Here is a 15,129-nt window from a genome sequence, read left to right as displayed (position 1 = left end):
TTTTCATGCTGCTGTTTTCAGAACTAGTTCTGGGGGTCTTCCTAGGTAGTATGATCTAAGAAAAAGTATGGTCACTGATCATCTGGCCTATGATCTCATCTGTGAGCAACCACAAAAACTCTTTTCTGCCCTGAAACTGTGACCATTGTCCCTTGCTCTCCTGTAGCCCCATGTCCCAGTGTGCTCTGGGACTGCAACCTAGAACCAAGTATGGGCAGTACAACAAGTCCTTTACCCAGTACCAGTCAAAGGGCCCTTATAATCTCCTTTCGATCAATTGTCCATCCCCTTTACTGTCTGTGGATGAAGACCTTCAGATACTGATGACTGCCATTCAGTTTCCCTCATGACCTGCTGCTTGCTTGCCCTCCTACCCTAGTGAAACAGACCTGTCCTGTTGACCTTCTAAGCTGTTTTAGGGTGAAAAATTGCTTTCCTCTGTTTTATTTTTTTGTTGGTTCTGTCATTCCAGAACTTGTTTTGAGGTGTTATTTTAAAGTTATTGGTGAGGAATTTGGGAGAGCGCAAATGAATCCCACCTTTACTCTGCCATCTTTGCTCTGTCTTTCCTTCTTACATTTCTTTAGTGGGTACAGAATAGGTTTGTGTTATTTGAAACTTCTTTTCATTTGTATTTAATTGTCTTTCTCCTGATTGCTTGCAGAACTTGTTTTTGAATTGACTTGTTATATTGAACCACTATATGTCTTGGAGTTTGCAGTTCTGAATAATTTTCTGGAGGTGATCTATAAATTCTTTCAGTTGACATTTCTGATTTTAGATATTCTTGGTAGTTCTTCCCCTATTATTTCATTAATCATGGGGTTACAGTTTTTTGGCCTGTAGTGTTCTTCTGGAAGACATATAATCTTTAGGTTGTCGCTATTTATCCTGTCTTTGTTGTTGTTGTTTGTTTGTTTGTTTTTTGGGTTTTTTTTTGTTAATTTATTTAATTTTAGTTTTGAATGTTTACTTCCATATATTTTAAATTTTCTCCCCTTCCCTCCCTGGTTCCTTCCCAAGACAGCCTGCAATCCAATATAGGCTCCATGTATACATTCCTATTAAACATATTTTCACATTAGTCATGTTGTATAGAAGAATTATAATGAATGGGAGAAACCATGAGAAAGAAGAAGCAAAACCAAACCAAAATGAAGGTAGTCTGCTGTGCTCTACATTCAGACTCCATATTTCTTTCTCTGGATGTAAATGACATTTTCCATCATGAATCCTTTGAAATTATTTTAGGTCCTTGCATTGCTGAGAAGACCGAAGTGTATTCCAAAATCAGTCAACTCACACTGTGGATGTTTATTGTGTACAATGTTCTCCTGGTTCTTCTATCTTCACCCAGAATCAGTTCATACAAGTCTTTCCAGGTTTTTCTGAAGTCTGTCTGTTCATTATTTCTTATAGCACAATAGGATTCCATTACATTCATATACCACAACTTGTTCAGTCAGTCCTGAATTGATTTCTTCAGTTTCCAGTTCTTGACCACCACAGAGAGGTGCTGTAACATTTTTGTACATGTGACCTTTCCCAGTTTTATGATCTCTTTGGAATACAGCCCTAGAAACAGCATTGCTGAGTCAAAGGATATACACTTTTAAAAACCCTTTGGGCATAGTTTCAAATTGTTCTCCAGAATGATTGGATCAGCTCACAGTTCCACCAGCAATGAATTAGTATTCCAACTTTCCCACATCTTCTCCAACATTTATCCTTTTCCTGTTTTGTCATGTTAGTCAATCTGATAGGTGTGATGTTTTACATCAGAGTTGTTTTGATTTGCATCTCTCTAATCAACAGATTTAGAGCATTTTTTCATATGATTATACTTAGCTTTAATTTCTTCTTCTGAATACTGCCTGTTCACGTCCTTTGACCATTTATCAATTGGGGGATAACTTGTATTCTTGTTAATTTGACTCAGTTCTTTATATATTTTAGAAATGAGGTCTTTATCAGAGAAACTAGTTGTAAAAATTCTTTCCCAGTTTTCTGCTTCCCTCCTAATCTTGGTTGCACTCTTTGTTTGTACAAAAGTTTTTCAATTTGATGTAATCAAAGTTATCCATTTTGCATTTCATAATGTCCTCTATCTCTTGTTTGGTCATAAATTCCTCCATTCTCCTTAAATTTGATAGATAAACTATTCTTTCCTCTCCTAATTTGTTTATAGTATCAGCCTTTATATCTAAATCATGTACCCATTTGGACTTATTTTGGTTCAAGGTGTCAGATGTTGGTCTGTGCCCATTTTCTGCCATACAGATCATTTTCCAATTTTCTCAGCAGTTTTTCTCAAATAGTGAGTTCTTATCCCAGAAGCTGGAGTCTTTGGGTTTATCATAAATAATAGATTGCTATAATCGACTACTGTGTCTTTTGTACCTAGCCTGTTCCACAAATCTACCACTCTATTTCTTAGTCAGTACCAAGTGGTTTGGATGATTGCTGCTTTATGATACAATTGAAGATCTGGTATGGCTAGGCCACCTTCCCTAGCATTTCTTTTTATTAATTCCCTTCATATTCTGGACCTTTTGTTTATGTATCTTGTCTTTGAGATTTCCATAGTTTGATTGCATAGTGAACATAATTTGTTTTAATGTTATTGATTTTTCTTCTCTTCTTCTAGATTGTCCTTCATTTCTATGTATTTGCATTCCCAAACTATTGTTCTCTCTTTTGTGCCTGGTGGTGAGACTTGTCATTTCAGATTGCAGTTTTTCTATTCTGCCTGTTATTTTTGCCTTATAGACTATATATTCTCCTCTCATAATTCTCATTTCCCTTTTCTATCACTCAGAAACAGTACTTGTTCTCCTCAAATTTCATAGGGTAATCTGTTTGCCTTTAGTATTAGATTGTTTTTTCCTTGTTTTTCAGTATTTATTCATAGATACTTAAACACGTTTATTAGATTTGGGGGCCACATTTCCTTCTTCTGTTAATATCTTCCCTGATAGGGGGGTGGAGTCAAGATGGCCGAATAGAAAGACAGACCTTTAGAAGCTCCCCCCTGTGGCCCATAAAATACCTGTAAAAGTGACTCTAAACAAATTCTAGAGCAGCAGAAGCCACAAAAATGACAGAGTGAAAGAGATTTCCAGCCCAAAACACCCTGGAAGGCCGACAGGAAAGGTGTATCTCACTAGGCTCAGGGTGGAGCACAGCCCAGGCTTGGCCACACCATAGCAGAGATAGGATTGGAGCGGGCCTCAATGGTCAGAATTCCGTGTAGCAGCAGGGGTTCCCAGAATTCTCAACCAACAGATGCCAAAGACAGCTCCAAAGGTCAGTGAGAAAGCTCTCCCACATTGTTGAGAAAGGAATGCAATCTGGCCCCACCAGCAGCAGCAACAACATCCATTTTTGGAGCCCTCAGCCTAAAGCCCCTGAGGGAATCAAGCAGATGATCTGGATCTCAGCCATGAGTGGTGGCCCAGGGGTGAGGGGGAGCTCTGACTAGTCTGGTGGATCTGATGGAGACTCTGGAGAGGGAACCCTGCTGGCAGATCCTAGGCAGAACAGAGTGCCTGTGGTTGCTCCCAGATCAGAGCACAGACCAGGAGAGGAGTAAACTCCTCTACTTTGATTGTGCCACCTTGGAGGAACTGAGAACTTACAGGTCTCCAGAGTATACCCTCCACTTGACAAAGGAACCAAAAGTCAAGTAGCTGCCTGGGAAAATGCCCAAAAAAGGGGAGAAAATAGGACAAGAGAAGGCTACTTTCTAAGTGAACAGGTATTTTCTTTCATTCTTTTGGATGAGGAAGAATAATGCATACCATCAGAGGAAGGCATAAATGTTAAGGCTTCTGCATCCAAAACCTCCAAAATAAATATGCAGTGGTCTCAGATCATGGAAGAGCTCAAAAAAGGATTTTGAAAATCAAATAAGAGAGGTGGAGGAAAAATTGGGAAGAGAAATGAGAGTGATGCAAGAAAATCATGAAAAGTGACTCAACAGCTTGCTAAAAGGGACCCCCAAAAATGCTGAAGAAAATAATACCTTTAAAAATAGACCAACCCAAATGGCAAAAGAGGTCCAAAAAGCCAATGAGGAGAAGAATGCTTTAAAAAGCAGAATTAACCAAATGGAAAAGGAGGTTCAAAAGCTCACTGAAGAAAATAGTTCTTTAGAAATTAGAATGGAGCAGATGGAAGGTAATGACTTTATAAGAAATCAAGAAATTACAAAACAGAACCAAAAGAATGGAAAAAAAATAGAAGATAACGTGAAATACCTCACTGGAAAAAACAACTGACCTGGAAAATAGATCCAGGAGAGACAATTTAAAAATTATGGGACTATCTGAAAGCCATTATCCAAAAAAAGAGCTTAGACACCATTTTTCATGAAATTATAAAGGAAAACTGCCCTGATATTCTAGAATTAGAGGGCAAAATAAATATTGAAAGAATCCACCAATCACCTCCTGAAAGAGTTCCAAAAAGAGAAACTCCTAGGAATATTGTTGCCAAATTCCAGAGTTCTCAGGTCAAGGAGAAAATATTACAAGCAGCCAGAAAGAAGCAAATCAAGTATTGTGGAAATACAATCAGGATAACACAAGATCTAGCAGTTTCTACATTAAGGGATCTCAGGGCTTGGAACATAATATTCCCTGAGTCAAAGAAACTAGGATTAAAACCAAGAATCCCCTACCCAGCAAAACTGAGTATAATACTTCAGGGGAAAAAATAGTCATTCAATGAAATAGAGGTCTTTCAAGCATTCTTGATGAAAATACTAAAGCTGAATAGAAAATCTGACTTTCAAACACAAGAATCAAGAGAAACATGAAAAAGTAAACAGGAAAGACATCATAAGGGACTTACTAAAGTTGAACTGTTTACATTCCTACATGGAAAGATAATATGTGTAACTCTTGAAATTATTCTCAATATTTGGATAGTGGGAGGGATTATACACATATGCACATATACACACGCACACACATACACACATGTATAGACTGAGGACACACATGTATAGACTGAGGGCACAGAGTGAGTTGAATAGGAAGGGATGATATCTAAAAAAGAAAATTAAGAGATGAGAGGAATATATTGAAAGGAGAAAGGGAGAAATGGAATGGGGCAAGTTATTTCTCATTAAATGAGGCAAGAAAAAGCTTTTTCAGTGGAGGGGGAAGGTGAGGGAAAAAGTGAAGCTTACTCTCATCACATTAGGCTTAAGGGGGGAATAACATGCACACTCAATTTAGTATGAAAATCTATCTTATACTATAGGAAAGTAGGGGAAAATGGGACAAGTGGCTTGGGGGAGATGATAGAAGGGAGAACAAATGGGAGGAGGGAGTAATTAGAAGTAAATAATTTTGAGGAGGGACAAGGTCAAAAGAGAGAATAGAATAAATGAGGGGCAGGATAGGATGGAGGCAAATATAGTTAGTCTTACACAACATGACTGTTATGGAAGTGTTTTGCAAAACTACACATATATAGCCTATATTGAATTGCTTGCCTTCACAGTGTGGATGGATGGGGAGGGAGAAAGGGAGAGAAGTTGAAACTCAAAGTTTTAGGAACTAATGTTGAGAATTGTTTTGGCATACAACTGGGAAATAAGAAATACAGGTAATGAGTGGGATATAGAAATCTATCTTGTCTTACAAGAAAAGAGAGAAGATGGGTTTAAGGGAAGGGAGGGGTATGATAGAAGGGAGGGCAGATTGGGGGAAGGGGTAATCAGAATGCATGGCATTTTGGGGTGCAAGGAGGGAAGAGATGGGGAGAAAATTTGGAACTCAAAATTTTGTGGAAATGAATGTTGAAAACTATAAATAAATAAATGAAGATATTTTCCCTGATGATTTTTCTCCTTATGTTCAAGGGTTTTGAGTTTTCTTCTTCCTGAAATCTTTTGTAATTCCATATGTTTTTCCCCTTTATTTTCCCCTACTATTCACTGTCTGTGTCCCAACCCTGTGATAGTGGTTTTCTTGGGCTCTGGATCTCAAATTATGTCAACTTTTTCCAAGTATGTTTAATTCGTGGTTCAGGAACCTGGGGCTCTGTCTCAAATGACTTGTAGAATTACAATACTTGTCCCCTTCCCTCTTTACTAAGTACTTTGGTCTTGCACCAGCAGTTTAGAGAGCTGCTGTTTTGCTGGTGCTACTGGATTGATTTCTGTAGTTCTGATCTTTGAGGCTCTGGGAGGAGGTGAGTGGGATATTAAACCCTATTTCAAGTCAAGACATTTGTCCTGCCTCTTTCTCTCCTTTCTTCCTGGCTTTCCTGCCAAGATCTGTTGCAGCACAGACTAAATTGCTTTTTCTTTCTTTTCCCCTCCCTTCTTCCTCCTTTCTTTCTCTTCCTTCCCCTCCCCTCTTTTTCTTCCCTCCTCTCCCCCAACTTCTACAACTGAAAAGCAACTACAGTGCTGCCTGACTGTCATGGCTGAGTAAAATTCTGCAACTTGAAGCTGGGATCTCTACAGCACTGGAGAGAGGGAGGGGGGATGAGGGTATGGCATCAGTTTTGTTGGGAGACTTTACATGGATCCTTGTCCTTGGGTCGGCTAAGTGCAGCCTCATAGTCAGTAGCTGAGGTAAGGGAGGTATGCCCAGTAAGCTCAATTTTGTAATCATGGGGATTTGTTTTGCTTTACTTTTTACATGTCTTTTGGATTCTAGGTGTCCTAAATCTGGGCCACTGAAGTTCCTTTATCTTTGGTGCATAATTTCTGTTTTGTAGAAGTTTAAGATGTTGACAGTATCAGAGAAAATATTTAGCCCTCTATTTGTTAATCATATGAGCCAGAAATCTTTGCACACTTTTTCTAGTTGTCAGAGAAAAGCTAAAAATCTACAAAATTCACAATTTCAGTTCCTAAACCAGTGGTCCTCTTCCAGGAAAACAATATCGGTCATCAAATATGTGATCTGCCAACTGAACTCTCCTTTTTTGAAAGCTCTAAGCCTAGTTATAGCCTCACATGCCATGGTTTAAGCCTTTGACTCTCTTTTTTGGAGCCACATTTTGCATATGCTGCCTCTAGCTTCATGCTAACTTTTTGTTCCTATTCTCTTCTCCAGTAGCATTTGTACAACTTCTCCCTCATTCCATGAAAGAACCAACTGTTAAAACTCTTCCCCATTATCATGCATATCTTACATCATTAATATGCCATAGCACAAACCAGGAAATTTATACATGCTACATCCAAATTCAGACTTTCAACCAAAGTATGCAGAATGATTTCATCACATTATTCATGCTCTCTTCTCATCTTGACTTGCAAAAACAGTACTTCCCTCCACCTCCAATTTCTCATTGATCCTGTAGCCTGTCACTGAAAGTATCTGTTCCAAACCTTTATTCGTTCCCTCAAGGCTCAAGCCTCTTTCATTATTTGGAACTTGACTTTGTTTCCTATTTTAGTAAGAACAAAGAGACTATTTGGTGTAGCACCCCTTAATACACCTTGCTCCATAGTAGTCCATCTCAGACTAGTCATTCATTGCTGGCCGTGCACACATCATCTTTGGTGCTCTGAGGAACATAGGTTTTTTCCTACTTTTCAAGGATCACTTTTCCACCTGTGCTCTTGATCGTATCTCCTCAACCTGTGACTTTTCTACCAAAATTGTTCCCTCATCTTCAGTTTCTCCTTCTAGGTTCGTAACCAGCTAGAAGTATGTATACATTTATAATGTCTTGGGTAATAAATCTTTATTTGACCTCTTCCCCTTTTAGATATGATTCTCTTTCACTTTCTAGTAAATTATCTATATTCATGACTTCATTTAGGCACTGTTCAGTTGTACATACATTCTCAAATCTTTTATGCTAGGGTGAGTTTTGACTTTCTGTGTTCTAAAGGTCTTTTTGATGCTGAGTTTCTGCAGATGCCTACTCATTCCCCCCACACACCCTAAAAAAAATAAGCTTTACCTCCACACTGGTCCCTTACTATGGACATTATTTTTCATCTTATCCTCCAATTTATGAAAAAATATTTTTTTTTACTAGGATGAGTTGTAAGGGAAGGCCAGACACTACTCTTATCAGGTTGTTTGATAGGCAGCATAATATAATGAAAGGAACTCTAAAAGAAAAGCTCCAGCACTAAGTACCCAAGTGACCTCAAACATCTCTGGGCCTCCCTGTAAGAAGAGATTAACATGACCTGTCCACCCACTCCACAAGGTGCTTGTGAAGATACTAACGTGACCATATGTGTGAAAATTGTTTTTTAAAGTTTCAATCATATGGAAGAAGTGTTTATTATTAGTAACATCTAAATCAACATTTTAGAGTGCTTGTTGGGAAAAAGAATAATAAGATTGAAGGATCACACCATGAGGAGCCTCTGACTTGTCCTTATACCTCTACCTTTTGGTTTTGTGGCAGTTCTCTTGGACTCTGGATAGTCAAAGTGGCCTAGTATTGATAAAACTAGTAGTGGACTTCACAGTCACTTTCCTTAGTCATTCACAACAGTGGTGCTGAGCATCATCAGATGTGGCATATCAGAACATCAGATAAAGCACTTGATTGGGAATCCAAGGACAGGGATTCATATCTTGTTTCTAGCATTTGCACCCCTTTGACCTTGGGCCAGTCACCTCACTCTCCAGGCCCTAGGCTTCAGTTTCCTCATCTGTAAAATGGGGTTGGATTTGATGGCTTCTAACATCCAGGTTTAGGGATATGATTTCTGCTAGTTGGTTTCTGCCTCTATTTCTGTCTAATCCAGGGTCTGTTCTCAGTTCTAATTCTTAAACTCTGCAACAATTGACATTATTAATCATCAATTGAAACTCTTTCCTCTCTTGCCTTTTGTGAAGCTACATGTATTGCTTCTTCTCTCTGAACTCTTCTTGTTCAGTTATCCTTTGTTCTCTTCCTACCATCACATTCCCGTATCAGAAATCCTTTGCTTCAACTACATTGTCTGCTTTCTGGCTCCTGAAAACATTTCTCTCATGCCCATCTGTATCACTCAGGCAATATTCACAGCATTGATGATGGCTATGAATATGCTGGTATTATTCTCAATCACAAAGTATAAAAAACTCTCCATATAGAAGACAGAAGAAAAACATTTATTCAGATACAAGAAAGCCAAACCCTAGAACCAGAAATCCGTCATAGTAGCCAAGAAGTTGTAATAGTAAGCACCCCAACATCTACAGAGGGCCTTGCTGTCACAGGTTCTCAGATCTGCATTCATATAAGGAAAGGCAACTTTTGAGAAGTTAACAATCACTTGAATCAAGCACATGTATCATTCCTTTAACCAAGCACATATATCATTCACCTAGTTCAGGGCAGTCAGTACCCTGAACTTCAAAGAAAATACAGAAAAATCGAAGATCAACAGACATGGCTTCCTCTGCTGAATTCAACAGACAGGTCCAACTGTCTGACCAGGGAGGGAAGCACTGACATCTGGGGTGTGTGTGTGTGTGTGTGTGTGTGTGTGTGTGTGTGTGTTGGGGCAGGGGAGGGTCGCTCCTTGATGGTTTCCCAGAGTCCTCGCCTGGCCAAACAAGTCAGTAAGTCCCAAAGTAAAACATGCACTTGCATCTTTATACACTTTTTAGAGCCAGAGGGCATCATCTCCCTTGAGAAAGAGTGCCTCATTAACAAAAGGAATGGCCTTTCCTACAAATCTTCCCAGGTCAGACAATGAGTGGGGAAGATCCTCCTTAATCACATTATTCGGAGGCACTTTTAGTAAAACAAAAACAGCAAAAGATCCTACTTTACTTGTCCTTACAGAAGTCAATACACCTTAGCACTGCTAGGAACAAAGGCATTCTCAAGCCTCCCCTTCTTGTCTCCAGCCCCTTTCCCCAGGGCCTTCCCACAAGCAAACACTGAGGAGCCTTGCTATACCATTTGGCCTGCTGTCCTCTCTCATCTACCTCATGCTCTCTCAATAACTAACTTCTTCTGGTTCTGCTGGACCCTTCTCTTTCTACCCCTTCAAAAAACTCTTCCCACCATATGTGTCTTAGGCTTCCAGGTGATTTAAGCAGGTCACATGGGCCTGTTAATGAATGGGAAAGATTTTCCCATTTAAGTCGCTATTACACCATCCACCCAGTTTTGCACGTACTATTTACACTGTACAACATGCTTCCTCAAAAGGAAAAAAAAGCCTTCTCCATCTACCTAAATCCTAGATATCTTTCACCTTAAGGAAATTTTTCCTTTCTGCTCCAACCTAAAGAACTTTTTCTTGGTCTCTAAGTCTAGGAAACCTACTGTCTTTTTATGAACCAATTGTCAGTTAAATACTGCTTCAAATTTTAAATGATCATTTTGTGTGTTTATGTCTTTTCACCCCAATAAGAATTAAAGTTCATTACAATATAAATTTCCTGTATCTATACTTCTTTGTGTCTTCCATAGCTCTTTGCATGTAGATAGTTGATAAATAGATTTCATTTTTATTATGATCAAAAATATTGTTATCCTATTTCCTGGGATATCACATGCAGTGAACTCATACATTTATAGCACTACATTAAATTTATGTCACTTTCAACTTTGTCTTTTAAGGTAACCAAATTTCCTACATTCTCCCCTTGCACATGTGTATTTTAAACACATGTACATGCCAACAAAACCTTTGCAGGATTTGTATTTCTGTACCAATGTGAATCTTAGAGCTATTTTAGTCAGAGGTAACTGTTACTCAGCTTCCACTATAGAATATCAATTCAAAGAAACACATTTAACACTATTCTAGATACTGGGGATAGAAATAAAAGTGAATCAGTTCTTGCCCACAAGGAGCTTTGGCCTGTGTGTGTGTGTGTATACAACATAGGACAATGAATATAAAATCTACAAAGTAATGAAAATATTTTCATTAGAAGTGGGAGGTGGGAGAGGTAGTGAATTAGGAAAGAGCACGTTTTACCAAGACATTTGGCTTACTAGAAACTGGTTATAAGCATCATTGTTGTCTCCAAGGAGGCCTAGGACATGAGATACTGGGTTTCCTGTTAGTAAGACTTAACAGCAAGTTGAAGAAAATAGGACTTTGAAGAATGGGTTCTCGCATTGTTTTAGCCTATGTATCTGATAATATTGATCTGGGAATCAGAATATGAATGCTTAACTGGGCAAAATTAGCCCCTTGAGATTGCCATTTCATAATCCACCTCACTCCCTTTCCCTTCTCCTTAGAGATTTGTTTCTTGCTTCCACTTCAACTGCCTTTGCTCCTAGTTTATACTCTGGTAAAAATTGAGAAAATATGTAAAACCCTAGAATCAAGTTCTTTAGATCTTTAGAAGTATTGAATGAGTCAAGGTGATTTCCTGGGTGCTGGACTTACCTTTACCCATTTTATCCTCTTTTTTTTTTTTCTTTTTGTAACATTTTCTTATCAATCAGTATTCTAGGAGGAAAATATATATATATATATATATATATATATATATATATATATATATATATATATATATATATATATATATATATATATATATATATATATATATACACAAATGCAGAGTATGTTGTACTTATCTTTGATGATTTTATCCTTCCTTTTTCAAGATAACTCTTAAGAACTTGGTGCTAAAGTTTTCATGTATTATTCCTGTTGATATCAGCAGGAGTTTTCCTAGTCTAAGCTGCTCATAATTTATCATCCTCCTGTGAACTTCAGTTTAACTTTCCTTAGTAGGCTATGGTTTATATGCATCTGTTCTGCAAGGTAATGTTTTAGCAGTGCTGCCAACACCTGACCTCATTAACAGTTAAGATATCTTCCAATCTGTGGAATGAAATATTGTGAGTTCATGTAAATGTGAAACTAACATGAACTACTTTGTATGTTACTGGATTCAAATGTTGGAGAATAGATCACCTTATTAAGTCATTTATTTCACAGATGGCCTTTCAGAGACACTTTATTTATTAGCTTTTTCTTTACTTACAGTGATCTGCAGTCCTGGAAGTTTTAACCCCCGCAGTGGAACTCACTGCCTTCAGTGCAACATCAGCATGGTGTATGGAGCAAGGAAATGCTAAAGTACCTTTATTTTATGCTTCTTTACAATTTAATAAATTTAAGAAGTTAAAATATTTTCATCATTTTCCATAAGTAAAATACATTTATTAAAAAAAAACAAAAAAAGAATGGTGAGTCATCTTTTTAATCAGGTATTACAGTGTGGAAATGTCTTACCAAGACTGAAAAGACTGGATCCCAAAGTTTCTAATTTATTAATATAGTTTATTTATTTTAGACTTAAAGTATAAAATGTATCTATGCTATATCCTGCTTCACTGTGCTTCAGAAATATGCTAGAATATATATATATATATATATATATATATATATATATATATATATATATATATATATATATATATATATATATATATGGAAGTAGGCCAAAAGAATTTTAAAAGTCTTGCTTCAAAGATATTATGGAATAAATATTGAATTTGAATTCAGAGGATCTGAATTCCTTGCACCATCACCAGTGTTAATCCTAGCTCTACCACTTACTAGCTATGTGAACTTTGGGCAAATTACTGCATCCTTCTGGATTTTGGACCCTTTATGTATAAAATGAAGGATTTAAATTAGATAAGCTCATCCCTTCCAACTTTCATTCTAGAGCTCAGATAAATCAGATTCCTGTTTGCAATTACTCTACCAGGTAGTCCTAGATTATTTTATTTTTCATGTAGAACCTCTTTGCAAATTTCTTCATTGCTTCAGAGGGACCCCAGGGAATTATTTATATTAATCTGACCTTACATAGGAGGGATTTTTATGCACTGTTCCCAGTGAACTTTACTAGGGACAATTCTAGTATGTATATTCATTGCAGGCCTTAATGTGCCAAATGTAGTGTGATAGTAATTTTAAGGTATCTTTGTGTTTAGCATCCTTTAAATGGTTCTATTAATAGAGTGGAACAACATGTTCCCATTTTGCTAATGTAGAATGAACCTAAGACTTTTAATTTCATTTCTAACAGTTGTCTTTTTTGGAAAAAAGAATCATTTAACTTGTTTGTAGTTCCCTTCCCTCCATTGTTAAAACTGACTATTAATAATAACCAGTTTCAAAGGATTGGTATATGTAGTTATTTATGTATGCCAAAATGTTAAATTTTCTATATAAATACTATGAAAAATAAATTTATAGCTTAAAAAACCATCAGTCCCCCAAATTTTTTGTGTCCAGCAAAATGTGTATTGATTCATGTCTACCTTTACCAGTTCTTCTCTCTGTTTGTTACTTACTCCCTCTTCTTTGATCTCCAGTTTCTTTTCCTCATATTACTTGACATGAAACACAGGCATCTGTCTTAACAAATACAAATTGGGACTGAACCCACAACATAATTAATTTAAAAATAAAAATTCAATTAAATGAATCCACCAAATATCAATTTTAAATGAATTGCTCTGTTGTTATTTGATAGGATTGACTAGATTGATGTGTTATGCTTTGGGTTTCTCATGCAAATACATATTCCTATTAATAACAAATCAAAAAGGAATAGATATAAAATAAATTGTGTTTTAAATTTTAAGTCTACTCTAATTTCTCTCAGGGTTCTTTGGACTTTCAGAGAAAATCATTAACTGTATTCATATATAGTCATTTTTTTTCCAGTGTTTGTTATTCTGGGGTAAGCAGTTATGCACTAAATGGGACTATGCTTGGTTGAGTGATAAGTCCTTCTTGAATATACAAAACTCTTTTTTTGAGGAGCAGCTATTAAGAATCAGATGTATTGAATCACTCTATTCTCAGTACAATGCAATCCCTATGAATTATTATGGTTTTATACTTGAATAGTACAGTCAGTTGTGCTGCTGATATATTTAGTTTCTCTAAACATGTTAAGTCTGCTCTTAAGAAACTATTTGTATAAAAAGCCATTTAACTATGTCACACCAGCATGTAGGTGGCAGCAGGTCTGTAGTATTAAATGGTTTGTCCTTTGTTCTCAAGAAGGACCAGGAAGATGATGGCATGACTTGCAATTGACTTTGATTTGAGTGAGGGAGGACTGTGCAAAGTCACCAGCCTAATTTTCTCCTCCAAAGTCATCTGAGTTTAGTGGCCAGATATCACTCAGGATGACCTGGAAAAGCCCAGAATGCAGTGGGAGATGGCCTTTTTAAGCTAAAGTCTTTCCAACTTCTCACCATGAGGGAGGCAAGGTCCATCCAGTGAATAGTCCTCTTTAAGTGTGAGTCAAGAGATGACCCATCCAATTAAAAAAAAAATCAAACTAAGAGGGGAGGACCCTTAGGGTTGCTGATCAAAAGAGAAAACTTACTGTTTACATTCTCTGAGCCAGGAGGAACCCCCAAATAACCATTAAGTGATGCTTGGGCAGGGAGGGACCTATTTTTTAATCCTTGAGATCCCAGTGTGAATTACCTGATAGCCAGTTAACTTGGTAACTTTCAGTCATCAAAATTTACCCTCCTTTGGGCAGAAAATCCTCAGATAAGAGGAGAAGGGAAGGGGAAGGGGCAAAAAGAGGGAGGGGGGAGGGGAGTTGCTGACCAGCCGTGTTGTATTAAGTAAGAAGTTAGAGAAAGCAAATAGCTCAGGTGATGTCAGTGATCAGAAGAGGCAAGAAATAGGGAAGGGAAGGGAAGGTGGAATCAGGGGAGTCTTGAGGAATAAGGGTTCAGTAAACCTACAACGGTTCATATGTCAGGTAGGCAGACAAGAGCCAAGAAGACACCATAGCAGAAGGAAGAGGTGAGGCCAGAAGAGATGAGAAACCAGGACATGTGAAATTGGAAATAACTGTCACACGCTCAGGTAAAATCTAGGCTCTCAGCAATCAGTAGTTTCATGGGAGTGGAAGGCAGTAAAGAACAAATTAAAGGTATCATCAATAAGCACAGGTAAAGACTGTTAGGCCAGAAGCACTTCTGAGTTCTGGTGGAATCAGGGGGTAGTACCCACATGTAGCATGCCATGGAGGGAATTGAGAACAGTTTGTTGAATCAAATGTCTAGGGCCAGAGAAAAGGCAACTCCTGATTGTTTCCATCTTCACTCATTGAACAAAGAGGTCCTTACCCCCTTTCACTACTCAGATTTATTTGGGTTTACTTGATAGTGGACATA

General features: G+C 37.6%; 1 protein-coding gene across 6 annotated transcripts in view; it reads left to right on the top strand.

Moving 5' to 3' along the window:
• The window catches only part of ZPBP (zona pellucida binding protein), a 127,642-nt gene extending 115,494 nt beyond the window's left edge, over positions 1-12,148 (top strand). For all 6 annotated transcript variants that reach the window (XM_072598137.1, XM_072598133.1, XM_072598135.1 and 3 more), the window contains one exon: positions 11,951-12,148. In XM_072598137.1, the coding sequence (XP_072454238.1) occupies positions 11,951-12,042 (92 nt within the window). In that variant the 3' untranslated portion in view covers positions 12,043-12,148. The remainder of the gene's footprint in view (positions 1-11,950) is intronic.
• Positions 12,149-15,129: the final 2,981 nt, after the last annotated feature.

The sequence above is a fragment of the Notamacropus eugenii genome, chromosome 3 (assembly GCF_028372415.1).
Source record: "Notamacropus eugenii isolate mMacEug1 chromosome 3, mMacEug1.pri_v2, whole genome shotgun sequence".
NCBI lineage: Eukaryota > Metazoa > Chordata > Mammalia > Diprotodontia > Macropodidae > Notamacropus > Notamacropus eugenii.
Note: the sequence above shows the minus strand (reverse complement) of the source record. Positions and strands in the feature narration are given on the sequence as shown.